This window comes from Globicephala melas, chromosome 13, assembly GCF_963455315.2.
Source record: "Globicephala melas chromosome 13, mGloMel1.2, whole genome shotgun sequence".
Classification (NCBI taxonomy): domain Eukaryota; kingdom Metazoa; phylum Chordata; class Mammalia; order Artiodactyla; family Delphinidae; genus Globicephala; species Globicephala melas.
The window spans coordinates 9,373,089-9,392,849 of NC_083326.1; the positions used below are offsets into that span (position 1 = coordinate 9,373,089).

The window sequence follows — 19,761 nt, forward strand, 5'->3', positions numbered from 1 at the left end:
ATATGTCTGTTAGCTATTTGACAAAAACTTTGAATCAGTCTTTACAGAGGAAACCCATCTAAACTAATTAAAAAGGAAAGTAGGATTTAAGTGAATGAGATGGGCTTGAGTGGGAACTGCCTGTGCAAAGGCCCTGGGGAACTGCCAGGGGTTCAGCCTGGAGAGAGCATGTTCAGTGTAAGCATCAAAAAGCCAGGGCACATCATGTGCGTCCCATGAGAACAATGGCCTCATCTCCTCTGCGCTGGAAGAAGGGCTGGCATAGGATAGGCACTCTGTGAATATGTGCTGAATGAGTAGAGCTGATATGGACACATGCAAGCCTCTGCCCAAAGCTGTTATATTTCTGCCAGCAGAACACACAAGGCTATTGTGCAGGAAGGTTATGTCCCTGGGATTATGCTCCGCCTACGGTGGAGGAAGAGTGAGTAGATAAATCCCCCAACATGCTTCCCTCAGGGACATACTTCTCGAGTCCTGTGCTGCATTGTCTCCCAGAGTCTCCAGTAAGGTTGCCCTTCAAGTTACCCTGAATGACAACCAGTCAGATAACTCACTCTCTCTAGCCTTCGCTCCCTGGCCAGTCTCTCTTCCCAAGTCCCCACTGATCTTTCCTGTGATCACCTTCCAGATAAAGTATGTGCACTTAAATCCACTTCTTAGGGCCTGTTGATGGGAGAAGCCAAACCTAGAAAAATGGTAAACAGGAGCAAGGCCAACAGGCAGGTTGAGAAGTTTGGAGTTTCTCTGAGGTACAGAGCAGACACTGAGGAGAAATAGTAGAGGGATATGAGCAGGTGTGTCTTTTGACACGTTGATTCTAGATGCTGTACAGAGAATACATTTGAGGGAGGTGAGTGGAAGGAAAGCAGAGGAGCTGGAAGACCATTGTGGTGAGTCTGTTGAGAGAGATTGACAGCGACAGCGCGGATAGGAGTGTGGACGTGGAGATAAGAGAGAGTAGATGTAGCAGATGTCCAGGAAGGGGAATCCTCAAAGACGTGAGTGAGGGTGAGTCGGAAATAGGGGATACATTTCAGGGTTCTAAGCTGTAGATTTGAGAAGAAAGTGTAGACAACTGAGTTCAGCAGCCCAGGAGGAGAAGCAGGCTGAGAGCGTCAGTGAGGGGGCAGGGAGAGGATAAATTCACTTCAGTGTGCTAGTCTGAGCTGTCCATGGTGTGTGGAAGCAAAGGTTTTTGTCAAGAGGCTAAATATCACCCATATTTTTGAGAGAGATGCTCCCTATCCAGGCATCAGTCTCTCCCGGTCCGCTTAGTACCCTGCCATAAAAGATCGACTAGCTTACCATCAGTCTTCCTTTTATTTCAAATACTGTGCTGTTCAAGAAAGCAAGGGGAGGGATAAACTGGAAGATTGGGGACTGACATATACACACTACTATATATAAAATAGATAACTAATGAGGACCTACTGTATAGCACAGGGAACTCTACGCAATACTCTGTAATGACCTATATGGGAAAATAATCTAATAAAGAGTGGATGTATGTACATGGATAACTGATTCACTTTGCTGTACACCTGAATTAATACAACATTGTAAATCAACTATACCCCAATAAAATTTCTTTTTTAAAAAAAGAAAAAGGAAGGGAAATTGTATCTACAAAGAAGTTGGCTAAGAATCAATGGAGCCAGAAATAACTTTGAAAGCTTTTTGCAGTTCTTGAGAACCTCTGTTTCTGGTTCTAACTGGTATGTATTGTAAACTGACAGTTTCTGGAACCACTGGAAATGTGATATTCCTCCCGCCCCCCAAATGGATTTTCCAGCTAACAGGAGTTTAGTTTACGGCAGGAATGCCCACTCAGCCAGCCCCTGGAGAAAGTAAATGCAAGAATGGAGACTGAACTTCAGTAAGAAACTAGAGAAAATGGCCCACAAAAGCCAGTTTGAAGACTAAATGTAGACACATGGGTACTTCTGCTTTGGGGCTAGGAATCACCTGTCAAAATGAAATACATGTTCTTTAGACTTGGGAACTTGAACAAATAAGAACAAAATAGAGGGCTTCCCTGGTGGCGCAGTGGTTGAGAGTCCACCTGCCGATGCAGGGGACACGGGTTCGTGCCCCGGTCCGGGAAGATCCCACATACCGCAGAGTGGCTGGGCCCGTGAGCCATGGCCGCTGAGCCTGCGCATCCGGAGCCTGTGCTCCGCAACAGGAGAGGCCACAACAGTGAGAGGCCCGTGTACCGCAAAAAAAAAAAAAAAAAAAAAAAGAATAAAATAGAGATATCCAGCAGATATAAATTATGAATTCACAAACACATACACACGCACAGAGACATCTATCACAAACATCTGTTACAGATTATAAATGCCTCAGGTGTTTGAAAAACTAGTTTTCCCGTCGTGGATGATTCAATTATTCCTGTACGTAACAATCATTCAATCTGGCTATAAATATGATGGTACTAAACAAGCATGGTACAATGGTACATCTTGATGTCTGGTGGAATTTTTTTGTCATTTCTTCTACTAGCAGGTAGTCCATGAGAACTGCTGCTACTTTTTATCTCTCATCAACATTTAATTTGCTACTTGTAATTTTCTCTGATCTTTGAAAATATAAAAACAAGGTCCTTCAAATTGTATCTAAAACAGTGTAAATGGGCTCCATCTGAGTGGAGTAAGGTTTTGTAATAACTAGTTGGTTACCTGAAGCATTTATCAATACTTGTAGGGAATTCCCTGGTGGTCCAGTGGTTAGGACTTGGTGCTTTCAATGACTTGGGCCTGGGTTCGATCCCTGGTCGGGGAACTAAGATCCAGCAAGCAGCTCGGTGCAGCAAAAAAAAAAAAAGCTTGTAAATCTATGTTTCCCTGTTTCATGCCCTAACAGAATATATTTCCTTATTGTCATGGATCCCTTTAGTAATAGAAACTGGACAAATATGCAGTAGAATCATATGTTATTAATTTGCCAATCTTTTATAAACCCCAAGAAATTCGAATACATCTTTTTTTTTAATTTTAAAGATTTAATTTTATTTATTTTTGGCTGTGTTGGGTCTTTGTTACTGTGTGTGGGCTTTCTCTAGTTTCAACGAGCAGTGGCTACTCTTCATTGCAGTGTGCGGGCTTCTCTTGTTGCGGACCATGGGCTCTAGGTGCGTGGGCTTCAGTAGTTGCAGCATGCGGGCTCAGTAGTTGTGGCTCGCAGGCTGTAGAGCACAGGCTCAGTAGTTGTGGCACACGGGTTTAGTTGCTCTGCGGTATGCAGGACCTTCCCGGACCAGGGATCAAACCTGTGTCCCCTGCATTGGCAGGCAGATTCTTATCCACTACGCCACCAGGGAAGTCCCCATTTTTTTTTTAATTGAAGTATAGTTGGTTTACAATTTTGTGTTAGCTTCAGATGTACAGCAAACTGATTCAGATATATATAGAGAGATGTAGATATAGATATCTATATATATATTCTTTTTCAGATTCTTTTCTCATATAGGTTATTACAAAATATTGAGTATAGTTCTCCATGCTATACAGTAGGTCCTTGTTGGTTATCTATTTTATATATAGTAGGAGTAGAGGAGGGATAAATTAGGAGTTTGGGATTAACATATACACTCTAATACCTTTGATTCCACTTACTGTTTCTTTTCTTCCTCTTTTGTTCCTTCCTTTAGAATCTATGGGAAGGTACCATTCTATGTTTGCTAACGGGTCTTCTTTGCCTTCCTATGCATTTCTTACCCATGTCCCAACACCTCTGACAGCCTCCTCTCCTTCCTCCTTAGCTATCCCGAGCTCCAGCATCCTCCCTTCTGCTCCCAGAGACGTGGTCCCTGTCCTGGTTTCCAGTCGGTTTGTCCGTCTCAGCTGGCGCCCGCCCGCAGAAGCAAAAGGGAACATTCAAGCCTTCACGGTTTTTTACTCCAGAGAAGGTGACAACAGGTAGGTACTACCAGTGAAATTCAGCCTAATCCACCAGGTCTTTAAATGTAGACTGTGGCGTGATGGCAGCGGGAGGTCTTGAGCAGGAACTTTGGAGACTGTGGGAAATCTCTCCTCTGTGCCCTTCACTCATTACTCGGTGGAGATAACATGTCTCTGTTGCCTGTGTGGGGTTTTTTTTAAGGCAGGATTGTGTACAGAATCAAATTCAATCATTTATAGAAAACTTCCTTGAAAAACAGAAAAGCATGTAAATATATGATATCAGGGTTTTTTGTTTGTTTTTTTAATTTCCTTGAGTTTCAAAGTGGTAAGCAGAGAACAGAATCGGGCTGTATATTGATAGAACCAAGTGTGGGAGAACCAGTGTGGCAGGGTGCAAACTCAGCTCTGTCACTGACATCATGTGATCTCAAGAAAATGACATAACTTCTCTAAACCTTATTTCACTCTTTAATAAACAGGAAATAATAGTACTTACCTTGAAGGTCTTTGTTAGGATTAAATTAGCTTGCATTTACAAAGGTCATTTAAGAGTATCTAGTATTTGCTAAAAGTTCTTAATATCATTATTGTCTAGGTAAAAGTGAGCTGTATGCGTCTCGTTTCAAGATTACAATCTACTGTTGTTTTTTGTTTTTTTGGGTTTTTTCTCATCATTTTTTCTTTAAGATGTTTCACTGTTTTAAGGCTTTGAAGTTTGATTTGTAAGTCTATGATGGTTATTGGTTAGTTCTAATCTATAAGAATAAACTGTATGACACCCCATTTAATTAACTATATTACACTTTATATTCTCTATTTGATCACTCTCATATCTGCAGTCTTTGTGTTTCTGCTGACTCTTCCTCATGGGGGATTACTTCTTCCCATGTTTGAGTGATTCTTGATTGTTAAATCTAGTCCTTAGAAATTTATCTGAGGGAATTTTTGAGGCCAAGGTTTAAAGTACATTCTCAGGGAGGATTTGCTTTACCAAAACGAGACCACATTAAACCAAAGTTTCACTAAGGTATATTTGGTCCATACAGGTCTCATACTGATATTTTATTAGTTATCAGAAAATCCATTGTGTGATAACATTTGTTTTTCTGCCATTTTTAACATATCAACTTAAATAAATAAATGCAGACTTGTGGTAAGCAATTTTTAGAGACGTTTTTGTTGTTCCAACTGAGCTAAGACTGAGACTGGCATGTATTCACCAATTCTCTCATGAGGCTAATTTCACGTTCTAGTTCATCCACTGAAGTTTGGTCTTTCAGGATCCTGGCTGTATGCAAGGTTCTTCAGTCAGACCTTGTACCCAACTTCACCTGCAGATTTGTTTCTTGTTCTCTTCTCCTGTTAGTTTCTAAAGCTACTAGCTCCAGACTTCTCTTGAAAGGCAAATACTCTCAGTTAAACACCGGCCCCGCAAGTCAGCTTTCCCACTGTGATAATTCTCTTACTTTGCTGCCAGCAAGTTCCTGGATAATTTTTTTTTTTAATAAAAGAGATTGTGAACAATTTTGGCAGCATTTTAGGCGTGCTGTAGAAGGGTTTTTCACATACGATCTAGTTTGCCATACTGCTTGAAATGGAGTTTTGTAATATTTATCAAATGCCCATGTGATTGGTAAGATTAAAGCATAAAGCCACTCTGTAAACGTCTCACTTAGAAGGAATCAGAAAGCTATAGGAAGCTTTCTTAATGGACCTTTCCATTCTGTTTTTTAAGCATTTTGTAAGTTTCTCTCCTCATCAACTTTTGGGTTTTTTTTATGTTGCCAATTAAAGGTGATAAAAGAGATCAGCGTGTGAAAGCTGAATTTGCTTTAGAGAAACAATATATTGCTAAATCCCAAGATTCTGTAGAGAAGAACACCTATTTTCAAATGTACTCAGCAGACCTACCTATGCCTCTCGCACGGGGAGGGAACAGCATCATTATGTCCTTCAGTAGATGAGGATTTTGATAAGGCAACTAGGATCTTTACAAAATAGCCGTCTGTTGACTTGGCTGAGTTCCAAGTTTCACATCTTTTCTTCCATTTTAAACCTCCTCTTATATACAACCAGTCTAAAGTGGACATCCAGTGGTACACAGGGGTTCCTGGGATGTGGCAGCTTCTTCTTTCATCCTTTCTTTATTTTAATATTATTTATTTTATTTTATTATTTATTTTTGGCTGTATTGGGTCTTCGTTGCTGCGTGTGGGCTTTCTCTAGTTGCGGCGAGCAGGGGCTACTCTTTGTTGCGGTGTGCAGGGTTCTCATTGCTGTGGCTTCTCTTGTTGTGGAGCATGGGCTCTAGGCATGCAGGCTTCAGTAGTTGCAGCAGTCGGGCTCAGTAGTTATGGCTCACAGGCTCTAGAGCACAGGTTCAGTAGTTGTGGCGCACGGGCTTAGTTGCTCCACAGCATGTGGGACCTTCCCAGACCAGGGCTTGAATCCGTGTCTCTTGCATTGGCAAGCAGATTCTTAACCACTGCGCCACCAGGAAAGTCCCCTTCTTTCATTCTTGAATGAGGGCAGCATTCATTTTCTGTAAAGTTTTCCAGCCAAAAGAAATATGACATATTTTATGCATCTCCATATATAGAATATTTGGTGGGGGTGATAATGGTGGCGTAGGGGAAGTAGAGAGGGAGAAGGAGAAAGAAAGAGAGAGAGTGAAGGAGAGAGAGACACACAGAGAGAGGATGAATCTGGTGGGACCTAGTTGTTGACAAGGCTGAGCTCACACTGATCCTGACTATCACTATTCGTTCTTCTGGAGAAGAAGAGACTAGATGTGATGGCTGTCACAAGCCTTCCAGTGCCTATTGAGAACAATGGGGACGGGGAGGGGGGCAGAGCCAGGATTCAAGTGTGAGGCTTCTAGTCTCTCAAACCTGTGAGTGCTTTAAACATGTAATGACCTGGAGGAACCCTTCAGGATTTGAAAGGCACAGGGCAGTTTGGGCTGGCTGGAGTGGTATTTAGCTCAAAATGCTGCAGTGTGATGATCGGATGGCACACTGCAGCTTCTCTCGTGCTGCGTCTCAAGATGCTTTTCTTCCAGTTCACAGCAGCAAAGTATATCTTTAAGTCTCTGTTTTCTTTTACAATTTGACCTGACTTTAAAATGAAAGGAAAGAAATATACATATGTTCCCTAAGATCATTCATTACCTGAGGAAGCAGGCATTTGTTTTAGTGGAATCTCTACCACTGTTTAACTCTGTGTCCTTATGAGAAGTCTCGTAAGTTCTTTGCGTGCAGCTGTGAAAACAGGTAAGGATTCTTGCCCCCTTGTCTTCATGTATCCACATGGACTTCCTGGAGGCACCTTAAATTCACCCTGCCCAAAACCATACTCACTGTCTCCTCCTTAAATATCTTTTTCTTTACATTTCTTGGTTTATGTTAGTACCTTCCATCCTGTTGACCAAGTAGCAAACCCCAGGTCATATTTTATTCCTCCCTGAATGTTAGCACTGCCATTAGTCATCAGGTCCTGGCAGATCTACCTTGGCCACGGCTCAGCCATGACCCCTGTATTCTGTCGTCTCCACCATCACTTACCTGATCTCTGACAATAGCTTCTCACCCTCTAATCCATCCTCCTCACTGTCTCGAGCTATCTTTTTTTTTTTTTAAAGTCTCCTTTTTTTAAAAAAATGTATTATTTATTTATTTATTTAATTTATTTTTGTCTGCGTCGGGTCTTAGTTGCAGCACGCGGACTCTCTAGTTGAGGCGCGTGAGCTGAGTAGTTGTGGTGCGTGGGCTTAGTTGCCTTGCAGCATGTGGAATCCTAGTTCTCTGACCAGGGATCGAACCCACGTCCCCTGCATTGGAAGGCGGATTCTTTACCACTGGACCACCAGGGAAGTTCCTCGAGCTATCTTTTTGAAATACAGTTTGGATCACTGACTTCACTGCTTAAAAATGTGAAAGTGTTTCAAATTTAAATATGATAAAATTTCTATGTAAAGACATGCACACAACAACTACCAAACTCCCTTGAATAGAAGTCTATCTCCAATCTATATATAGGTAGAGTGTGATTCCTATAACCTATGAAGATTAAAAATATACCACTTGGGCATCCCTGGTGGTGCAGTGGTTGAGAGTCCGCCTGCCGATGCAGGGGACATGGGTTGGTGCCCCAGTCCAGGAAGATCCCACATGCCACGGAGCGGCTGGACCCGTGAGCCATGGCCGCTGAGCCTGCGCATCCGGAGCCTGTGCTCCGCAACGGGAGAGGCCACAACAGTGAGAGGCCCGCCTACCAACAAAAGAAAAAAAGAAAAAAAAAATATATATATATATATATCACTTAAGTCCAAATGGCTGGGTTTGGAAATGGTACTACTGTTTTATCAGACATGTGAGTTTTGTGTATTTAATTATGTAAAAACCAGGAAGAACATCTCTCTGCTGTGGTGGACAAAGGGAAGATGAATGCTACCTGTAGGAATTGCTGTGAGGACTAATTGAAAGAATTCAAGTAAAGCATCCAAGGCAGTCACTGCACAAAGGCAGAGGGTCTCAGAATAGCGTGAGTTCAAAGACAGTATGGAAGAGAGGCTGAAAATAAGGCCCAAAGGTAATGGTGGTAACAGTAATAATTAACAACAATGGGTTTCCATTTTTTTTATATGAACCATTTATTTTCAAAGCTGCTCACTGTTTCCTGCTAATAAAACCATTTTATCCTTTACTCATCTATTGATATCTTCCTTACCTTTCAAGCCCATGCATCCTTCCCCCATACCCTCTTGGACAGTTATTCCTGTGGTCATACCATGGTCCTTGTCAACACCACTCTCTGCAGCCTCTCCATGATCTCGATTTCAAACCTCATACTTTCATCTCAGTCTCTCATTTTCCTACCTTCCGTTTAAGACTCTGATTCCATGGGGACCTACAATTCATTGATTCTATGGCATTTCCATTGTCCCTCATCCTTCATGTTTTCCTTCATTTGTTAAACAGCTAAAACCCCATGGCCAATTATTATAAAGACTGACATACAGCAATGTTTTGCTTGTTACTGTCTCATTTAATATTAACTTCTTGGCCAAAATCAACTCAAGTAACTGTAATTTTCTACCTACCTTTTCTTGCACTCTTGTAGCTGAATATACGTGGAAGAAAATATGTAGCTTTGCTGACTAGTCTTGAAATTCATAACTACTTATCTGAAGTTGCCTCTTCATGGTGTTGGGGGTTGCATCGCACGTAGCAGTCAGCCTCTCTCACACACGATCCTAATGATATTTCCTACCTTTTCCTCTCTTCTCAAATCTCCAACACCTTCCCTCTTTCCCTCACTCTTAATTGACCTTGCTTCTAATCTCCAGGAAAATAGTAGCAATCACAATAAAAGTTGTACCAGCTTCCATGTCTGATTTACCTAAGTGGGTCTTTAAGCATCTAATCTGTCTTTCCTCAAAGTGCTATAAAAGAACTGCCCATGCTCTTAACAGGGCCAAACATTCACTTATGCACTAGATCCCATCCTTTTTTTTTTGCGGTACGCGGACCTCTCACTGTTGGGGCCTCTCCCGTTGCGGAGCACAGGCTCCAGACGCGCAGGTTCAGCGGCCATGGCTCACGGGCCCAGACGCTCTGCGGCACGTGGGATCTTCCCGGACCGGGGCACGAACCCACGTCCCCTGCATCGGCAGGTGGACTCCCAACCACTGCGCCACCAGGGAAGCCCTCCCATCCTTTCTTGAAAACCAAAGAACAAAGCTTCAGCCCAGTGTTTCTCCTCATCATCAACGTTTCCCACCTCGGGGTATCATGCCCATCAGCATACAAGCATGTATTTGTATTTTCCATCTCAACAAATCATCCCTGTCAATCCCATTTCTCTCTTCCTATCACTTCATTCTATCCCCTTTTATAGCAACATACCTTGAGCTGTCTAACTTCACTCCAGTACCTACCTCATATTCCAGTTATGATTCTGTCCCTAGTATTTCACTGAAACTGTTCTTATCGAGGTTTACCAGGTGACATCCATGTTGCTAAACCCAATAGTCAATTCCTGGTCCTCTCATTACTTGGATAGTTAGCAAATTTTGTCACATTCGATCACTTTCCCTTTCATGAAACATACTCTTCCCTTGGATTCTATTACATACATTCTCCTGGTTCTATTCCAGTCCCTCTGGCCACTCATTTTTAGGCTCTTTTACTCCTAATCTCCCTGACCTGTACTGAATTGCCCTAGGACTCAGGCTTTGGAAATCTTGCTTCATCCAGTTTGTGACTTTATATTCTGTCACTATGTTGACGTCTTCCAGATTTGTGTATCTGGCCCTGACGTTTTACCTGCAATTCTGAATCATATCCAAATTCCTGCTTGGTTTCTCAACTTTGATTTATCATGAGCATCTAAAACTTAAAAACAAAACTAAATACCCATTTTCCTTCAGCCTCAAACCCTTTCCAAAACTTTATCATTCCAGAGGTTCCTGCATCTCAGTGTCATCTGCAGATTTCTCATTACTCAGGCCAAAGTCCTTGGAGTCATTGTTAGGTCCTCTTCTTTTCTCACACTCTATATCAAATCCACCATCAAATCTTGGCAGTACTGTCAAAATATCTCCTGAATACCTGATACAATAGGATACCTGATATTTGCTACAAAATAATACTAAAAGACTGGCTTTTGTGATTTATTCGAGCTGAGTGATGGGAATAAAGTGGTTCATCCTATCATTCTGTCTAATTTTGTATTGCTCAAAAATTTCCATAATAAAAAAGAAGTCGAATAAATAAATGAAAATAAAACATAGATGGAATCCTACCACTTCTTACCTCTTTTTTACTACGATCAGGTCTCATGTGAACTATTGCTATAACCTCTCAAGCCTATTCTTACCATACCAGCTGGAGTTAACCTGGAGTTAACACAAGTTAGATTGTGTCAATTCTCATCTTCAAAACCCTCCAATGACTTCCTGTCTCATTCAGAGAATAATCAGAAATCCTTCCTGATCTGACCCCTTTTCACCTTCCCAACTTCATCACTTACTGTGTTTACTGTTTTCTTATTTGCTCACTCCTCTCCAGTCTCACTGGCTTCTCTGTATTTCCTATATATACCAAGAATCCTTTTCCCTCAAGACCTTTGTACTAGTTCCTCAGTCTGCCTAGAATGTTCCTTCCCTCAGACATCCACATGGATCATTCTCTAACTTTCATTAAGTCTTTGCAGAAATGGTACTTTCTCTTGGAGGTTTTACCTGACTGCTAGCATTCCCAGCGTCCTTTTTTATTCTTATTTTTCACCACTGCGTTATTACGTTTTAGTTATTGTTTCCTGAATCCCCTTTCTCGCCACCAGAATACAAGCATTATGTGGGCAAGGATATTTTTATCACTTTTATTCATTGAGCTATTCTCAGCACCTAGAGCAATACATAACCCGGAGTAAACACTCACAGAATAGTTGTTGAATTGAAGCTCCAACTGAAATGTCAATCACCATGTGAAACTCTACATGGTCCTCCAGGTCAGAAGTCATCAGTTTCTCCTTTATCCTCTCCTTTCACTTTGATTACATCCCTATTGTAGCATGTGGCACCTTGTATCTGGTTTTGTGTTAGTTTGAGTACATGTGTGTTTCTCTCCCAATGATTGAGACTAGGTCTTATTTATAATTCCGTATCCAAGTGTCTAGTCTCCTGACTTCTATAGACGTTTACTGATTGGAACTGGTATGATAAAAGTGGCAGAGAGACAAATGTGATATTCTTAATAGATTTTTCCTCAACCAATAAAGCAAATTGTGTTACTGAGGAAGATGAAAAGCTGACAGCAATTCAATAAAAACTTGTAAGTTGAGAAACAAAAAGTTGATTTTGAAATTTGATTCCAATATCTTTGTTCATTTTCTGTTTTCTGGCTCTCAGCTAGAACGAATATATGCCATATGTCTCTGAGCGATTAGCTGTGATGCTTGTTTCCTCATATAGGTTTATTTAGCCCCTTAACACAATAGCTTTCTAAAAGGTAGTGGATTTAACATTTGCCTCAGATTTGCAATGGCTTTGTCAGGCAAATTACTCTAGCTCAGATTATCATTAATCTGTCTGACTGGTTAATGGTGTCAATAATGCAAGTGCCTCAGTTAACATTTTTTAATCAACCCCTCAGGAGCTGTCATTTCATAAGTCAGAGGACAGCATAAATTCTAGAACCTGAAAGCCAGAATTCACAGAGATGCGATTGCTTCGCAGATATCCAGCTGTCTCCTACTAGTACCTAAAAATCGTTAGAATGGAAAGTGATCTTCGGAATCCTAGCCCAACTTCCTGCTACTTACACATCTAGAGATTGATGCCAAGGGAGGGGGTCATTTGCATCCCTAAGGCCACAGAGTAAGCTTCCAGAGTGAGAGCAGGCGTTTATTGAGTACTCGCTGTGCCAGATAACAGGCTAAGCATCTTATATAAATTATCTTATTTCATCCTTACAGCAAAACATTATCCAGATGAGGCTTAAAGAGGTTTACACCTCTGTTATATAGCTAGCAAGAGGTAGAACCAGGATTGAATGCAGGCCTGACTCCAAAACAGGTGTTCTCAATCCCTGTACTTGCTTGTTTCCAGCAGTTAGTGGATTAATCTAGAAGAGAACCAAGCTTTCTTGATAGCTTCCGACTTATGACATGGATTTCTTCTGTAGGCTTCTTTCTGATAATTTTCTGATTCAGTGGCAAAGTTAATTTACATCATTTATCTACTGTATATAAGACACAGTAGCAGACTTTTTATGTGTGCATAGAACGTTATACCTTCCATTCAATAATCTAAAATTACGTGTGGAGTGTGACTCAGTGTATTCACAAGGTTAAGGCTTTGGGGCTGTGAAATTGAACGGCCTGGGTTGCAGTCCTGGCTCAGAATTTTACTAGCTGTGTGGCCTTGGGGCAATTATCGGTGCCTTCATTTCCACTCGTGGAATACTGATAGTACCTGACATGTAATGCTGTGATGAATATTAACCAAAGTTAAGAAAATGTGCCTAAAACACTTGCTCATTGCCTGGTACACTGAAAGCACTCAACTTTTTTTATTTAGTACCAGGTGCTAACTGTGGTGTGGGTTGGAAGTGAACAATCAGTGAAATACAGGTATTTCCCAATTCATATTTAGAAAGAACTTTATCAGTTTCACAAACATTAGCCCATTTGATCCTCAGATAAGGCAGGGACGATAATCTCTATTTTACAAATGAGCTTGTGTGGCTCGATTGAGAATGTCTACAAAGCATTGCCTAAGAAGCTACACGACTAGGAAATATTAGAAGCAGGATTTAAATGCAGGTTTCTAGTCCAGTGATCTCTTTACTATACCACACAAAGTAAAAGATATTTCCTAAAAGATGTACATATAAAGTACTGCGGGAGTTCAGATGAGAGAATTAAAACACTTTGATAGGCATCATTCAGTATAATCCTCACAATAACCTTGTGAGTTAGGCAGATAAGGGACTGGTATCTTCTTTTTGCAAATGAAGCAGGGAAGGCTCCAGGATAGCCCCTGACTCGCTCAAGGTCACATGCCTATTTTGTGGCAGAACAAAGACTGGACAGGGCCTTCCAACTTGCAGCACTGTATGCTTTACCTGGTTTTATGCCACCACAGGAAACCCCTGCTCACTGCTTGGGATTAGAGACCAGCTTTTCATGATTGCCGTGGAGGATTCATTTTAGAATTCATCGTGCGTTACATTTTCAACACGGTGTTTACATATTCTTTCCCTGCTTCTCGGTTGAGGACCGGGCAGCAGATGAAGCTTGTTATGAAGGGAGTGTGTTGTGATGGAAAGAGAACGAGACTCAGAATCCAACCACTTTCTGGCTCTGGCTTAAAGCAGGGCAGAGTCAGCCCTCCTCTCACTCTGCTTCTCTGCAAAATGTAAAACCCTGTCCTCTTTACCTCAAAATGAGTGGTTTAATTTTTCCCATGGCCCTGATGCGTATTGCAATATAAAACCTGTCATCGACAGTTTCCACATGTAAATGAACAACCCATTATTCACTTGTGAGTTGACAATGTGTCCAGAACTGTGTGGGAAACGATCGAGAAGGGAATAGTCTTCTTGGAAACAGTTTAGTCGTGTTTAGTAGGTGGGCAAGACTAAGTGTATCAGTGGAGCTGGAGCAGTGACACATCTAGAAATATTTAGGAAGCAAAATGGACAGAACAAGGTACAAGACTGGTCATTAATGGTGAGACAGAGGGGGTTTTCAAGCATTGTTTAGAGATTTCAGCTTATTTAGATGGACAGATGGTGGGGCAATTTGCTGAAATTAGGATGCTGGAAAAGATCCAGGTTTGAGAATGAAGGTCGGAAATTCAGTTTCGGACACGCTGTGTTTGACATACCTTTACAACTTTCAAGTTGGAATGTCAGGCAGAGCCTTGAAAATAGGAACCTGGAGCCCAGAGGAGAAGTTTGGGTTGGAGATAACATATCAGGAATTTGTCAGCATGTAGATGATAACAGCAGCTAGGGAAGGAGAAGATAGGCCATCCCCATAAAACAAAACGAGAAGAGGGCCCAGAACTCACTCATATTTATTAGGGGAGCATTGGCTGGAACGAAGCAAGATAAATAACTTGAATCCGAAACTTTTCTTTTTCTGTGAAAAGGTAGCTTTTTTATTTATTGTTGCAGTAGTTATTGGATGCAGTAGTCTTTTGGATGTGTCCTAGGTGCGGCAACAGAGATTATGTTAAGGCAAACATTTTTAAAGCCTGTTCCTCAGACCGTGTGTTTGTGTGTGTGTGTGTGTGTGTGTGTGTGTGTGTTTTAAACGATTCAAGTAAAAACAATTTTTAACCAAACTTTAGTGGAAATGCCTCTGACCAAGAAGATGATCTCTGTTCCCCCATCATGCTTTGTCTTGGAGTAGATCACCTCTGAACCTACTTTCCCTTCAAGATAACACTGATTCCAAAGTCTGTGGTTCTGGGGTAAGAAAGGGTGTGGCATTTGGGTGGTTGTTGCCGCTGTCACTTTGGGCCCTATTTCAGTGACCAGCATATTTCCGCTTTGAAATCCTCTCATCACTGCACCCTTCTTGCTCTCACTGAGGAAAGAAAAATGAAAGTGGAGTGGATCAAAAGATGTTAAAAAATCTTTCCATCAAAAATACCGTAGGTCCTTTCTTACAAAGGAACATTAATAGAACTCTTCCTTCTTGAAGCAACTAATTAGTCATTTGGTACATCAAGACAGGGTTTGTTGCTCAGCTCACAGCTGTGACTGAATGTTAATGCCCCGCTATACTTAGCCCTTAGGAGGATATGTGTTTTCTTAATATGTATGCTGGAGACAGGTTACAGATGATCCACTAAGAAACAGAACCATCGTAATCTGTAAACTGTGTTTACTTCTGAAATGTAAATACAGAAGGGCTGAATTCAGCTAATACACACACACACGTAATTTTCTATTCCCAATGAAGAATATTAGATTAAAAAAAAAAACAAAAAAAAATTTCTTTTAGTAGATCTCACTCTTCACATCATGAAAATGAGACCCAGGAATGTGGAGTGGCATCTGAAGGCCACCTGAGTAAGCTGAGATGGAACACAGAACAGAACCCAGCTCTCTAAGCATTTCTGAGATCACACTATGTGAAGATGTTATCCAATTAGTCTATTAAAATTTTTACATTTATTTATGCATTCATTTTCTTTTTAAATGTGCACACCAGCAGCATAGGCATACTTTACCTGCAGTGGATATATAGACTGTCAATAAAATATGAATGGAATGTGACTTCTCTTCTAAAATAGTTCACAGTTGAGTCAAAGAGACAGACCTGTCAACACAACGTGATATGGGCTGCAGAAGATGTGTAAATCAAGAGCAACAGAAGCACAAAGGAGATAATATTTTATGCTGCTTGAATCAGAGGACATGATGGTAGGAGAGCTCCAGCCAGGAGATTTCATTTGAATTGGATTTGAAGGATGAATGGGCTTTTGCCAAACTGAGAAGGAACTGAGTCAGGAGAAAGTAACTCCAAGATAATCAAAATAAAGCAAAACAAAATTAATGAAAGTCAGAATGACAAAGGTAGGGATGGATAGGGTGTTGTGGAGCTGAGTGACCCATTGCAGATGAGTGCATAAAGGTTTGGGCCACATCTCGAAAGTCTTTGCATCTTGTCCCAAGGAATGGAGGTTGTATTAATGATAGAATGGCAGCCAGCATGATGTTTTGGGCGTGGAGTTGACAGATGATGTATGTTAGAAGAGTATCTCTGTCAACGGAAGACAGAAGTGGGAGGACCAATGACAAAAAACTAGGAAAAGCTATTATAATGTAATACATTGTAAGTAGGAACCAGAGCAGGGGCCAGATCCGGGCACGGGAGAGTATAGCCTAACCAGAGTTAGGTTTCAATGCATACTGCTTAAGGGTGCATTCCATGCCACCACGTTTGACTCCCTGAATCAAAATGTATCGGCATCTACAAAGACTTTAAACAAAATGCCTCATCTCAGCAAAGCAGCAGAAGTATTGTTACTGGGTCAGAATGTATGCTTTTAGAACACAGTAGTTATTTTCCAAGAAACCTCAACCAGGTAACCCAAAGCAACCAAGAACCAGAATTTACAAGAAGGAGATGCTTCTTCCTAACACACTCTTCTTGGTCTCCATGTAAAGGTCGAAGAAAGCAAGCTGCCTACATCTTTTTCAGCCAGCAGAAGGAGACAGACTTTATAATTTATTCTCTATGTGGATGTTCAGTGAATGAATTTGCAGTGAATGGATTCTAGAAAGCCCAGGTGATTTACTTCCTTTACTTCAGTCAACTTTATCTTGAACTTGCCTGAACCCCACACTGCCAACCAACTCAGAGTCAAGGAGAAAAGAAATGGAGTAATGAAACTCTGTCTGACAGTACATCGACCAACACAGACCATGACGCTAAGCTCTGAGGATTTGAGGGGTAAATTATGTCTTCAGAGTTATAGGAGAGAACTTCATGGAGAAGCAGCCTGGGCCCCTGCTGCTTTCCCAGGAGTGGTTGGTGTGGTGACAGTCGCGACACCCGAACACAGTAACTGGGCAAAGTCCTGACGTCTACTGTTCTTCAGAACCTAGTGTGGTATCTGCCCACTTACAGAGGATCATGGGCTACGGTGGGCTAATTACTAACTGTCTAAACACAGAGATTATGGAGAGTTTATTTTACGTGGCTGGCATTGCCCTATTGTGGAACCAGAGAAACAGGAGTAACAAACTGCCCTTCCAAATTTAGATTCTACTTACTTGTTGGGAAATGATTTGCGCTGGTTTGTCTTCAGCTATTAAAGAACAAATGGGGTGATCAAAAGCCACCTGCGAATCTTTGAAGAAATCTGTGAAGGGTGACATGGCAGTAAATGCCATTGTCTTAGAATGCATTGGTATCACGTTTGATGTTGCCCCAGTAGGACCCAAGAAAGCGTCAGAGCTTGCACCTGAGAAACCTGAGGCTCAGATAAGTTAATGAGGAAGCCAAGACAACCACCCCAGGCTTAAAACTCTTGAATCCACTCCATAGTCTACATAGCATTTTAATGTGACCTCAGTTTGATAGGATAAGCAGATTTCTGAAAATTGGCACATAAAATGGAAATGTTTAGGTTAAATTGTTGTTTAAAACCATTAAGAGCCCACATTGAAGAAACTAGTGGTAAATCTAGGGCAGTGCTAGCATCTGGTTGGAGGAAGGGCTGAGATCACTACCATGGAAGTGTTTTCTAAAGATGCTTTGTTCATACTCTTAACGCTGAGGAAGTATCAGTTGTCCATATCAATGAATATAATTTTTTTTCATGACCATTAGTAATCTGGGATATTTTTGGAGTCTGCTGGAGATTATAAGAACCTAAAACTCCCTTCCTTGTAATAAAATCCAGCATCCCCTTTTATATGTGAGTAATGTTTCTATTATATCATCTTAGACATTCTTACCTGGACATGCCCAGATGTTCTTGCCTCTTTTTCCTTTGAAGAATGCCTTTTCAAGGGGTTATGCCAGCATGTCCTAGAACACAGCTATTTCATCTAAATTAGTCAGTTGTGAAAGCTGTCCTTCCTTATAGATACTCAAGGAGTTTGGTATGCAGATCTGACCTTCAGTGACAAATATGTTGCTTGAAGGTTTAGAAAATACATCCTGAAATGACTCATAACAGATGATAATTACACTCATTCTCCCAGTGGTTTCTGAATGCCCAAGTGTCGCTTCTTTCCCTTTAGGAGCTCATGTCTTCTACGCAAAGTACCCATGATCCAAATAGGCCCCTTGTTTTCCCCTATTGTTGAATGATACCAGTACTGGCTCTAGAGGATGAAATCCCAAATTTCATTCTTAATGGTAATATTCATTAACTGTGAGTCCTTTAAAAAAATGTTGTTTCTTTAAATCTCACTTTTACATCTATAAAATAATGATAATAAAACCATCCTATTTATATAAAAAGAGAGGCAATACATATAAAAATTCTGCTGAAAGAAAATAATATGCAAAACTGTCTACATCCACAAGGCGTACAATCTGATTATGAGGGTTTTCTTTTAAAAAGCAATCTATTGGCCTGAATAATCTTAGTTTGGTAGAATAGATCAGTGTGATGTGTGATACATGGGAGCCCTATCTGATGTTTCTTACTCCTACTTACAGATAGGTCGCTATTGAATCCCACCCACATCCCTCCCTCACTGTAAGTCACAATTCAGCCTTGCAGCAAATTAACACAGTACTTGTAGAGGGATACCTAAACCTTGGGCTATATCCAGATTCATACAGGGTGTTTTTTTGTTTGTTTATCGTGGTAAAATATACAAAACGTAGCATTTACAGTTTTAACCATTTTTAAGTGTAGAGTTCTGTGGCATGAATTGCATTCACCTTACGGCACAACTTTCACTGCCCTCTATCTCCAGAGTTTTTTCATCTTCCCCAACTGAACTCTGTATTCATTAAATACTAGCATCCCATCCCTCCGTCCACCTTGCCCCTGGTAGCCACCCAGTGTGCATATTTTAATTATGAGCGGTAATGGATAAATGAATGCTAACCGCTATAACAAGCCCTCAAATTTATAATGGCTCTAATCTGTTTGACTCTGTAAAGTATTATAGGAAAAGGATGTTCCCGATTGACAGGCAGTTCTTCTCCCAGGTCTTCTCCAGAATTCTTGCAAAAATTTGACTTCTCCATCATCTGTGTATGGTTTCCAAGGTCTGCCTGCCACATATGTGGTTTTTCAAGGCCAGGCCTGGAATCAGCACGCGTTGTGTACACTCAAGCTCATTGATTAGACCCAGTCACATGGCCTCATCTTGGCTTCAGGGGAGCCAGGACATACAGTCTAGTACATGAAGAAGGAGAAATGGGTTTGAGGAGGATCCAGCCAGTCTCTGTCATATCAGTCAAATTAGGAGTGTATATATGCCCGGCAATCACTATTCATGCCCGTAGAACTTTGTTTTCACTTTTCTCTTTGGAAGCTTACTTTACCCTGGCAGCAAAATAGGTTTTATTTTAAATATCTCCCCAAACAAAATAAAACTGAATGGTAAAATTAAAATGAATATATAATTCCACTGAGATGTAAGAGGTATCATCTAGACGTAGAAACCTTAAGAAACAGTTAAGTGGCTAGAAGGAACTCTCTTCACATTCGATTGTGCGAGACCAATGAGGATATAAATGTCTAGAATCATGTGGGTCCTTAAAGCGTACTTCAGGAGTTCCGGTTCTTATATGTCAGCATCCATATTCGTAGGATTTGTCTTCTCTTAATGTGAACTATAAATCTCACCATGATCAGCAG

At 41.1% G+C, this 19,761-nt stretch overlaps 1 protein-coding gene across 1 annotated transcript in view; it reads left to right on the forward strand.

Moving 5' to 3' along the window:
* The window catches only part of DCC (DCC netrin 1 receptor), a 1,168,069-nt gene that overhangs the window by 785,392 nt on the left and 362,916 nt on the right, over positions 1-19,761 (forward strand). The window contains exon 8 of the mRNA XM_060310806.1: positions 3,767-3,923. Coding sequence (XP_060166789.1) covers positions 3,767-3,923 — 157 coding nt within the window. The remainder of the gene's footprint in view (positions 1-3,766; positions 3,924-19,761) is intronic.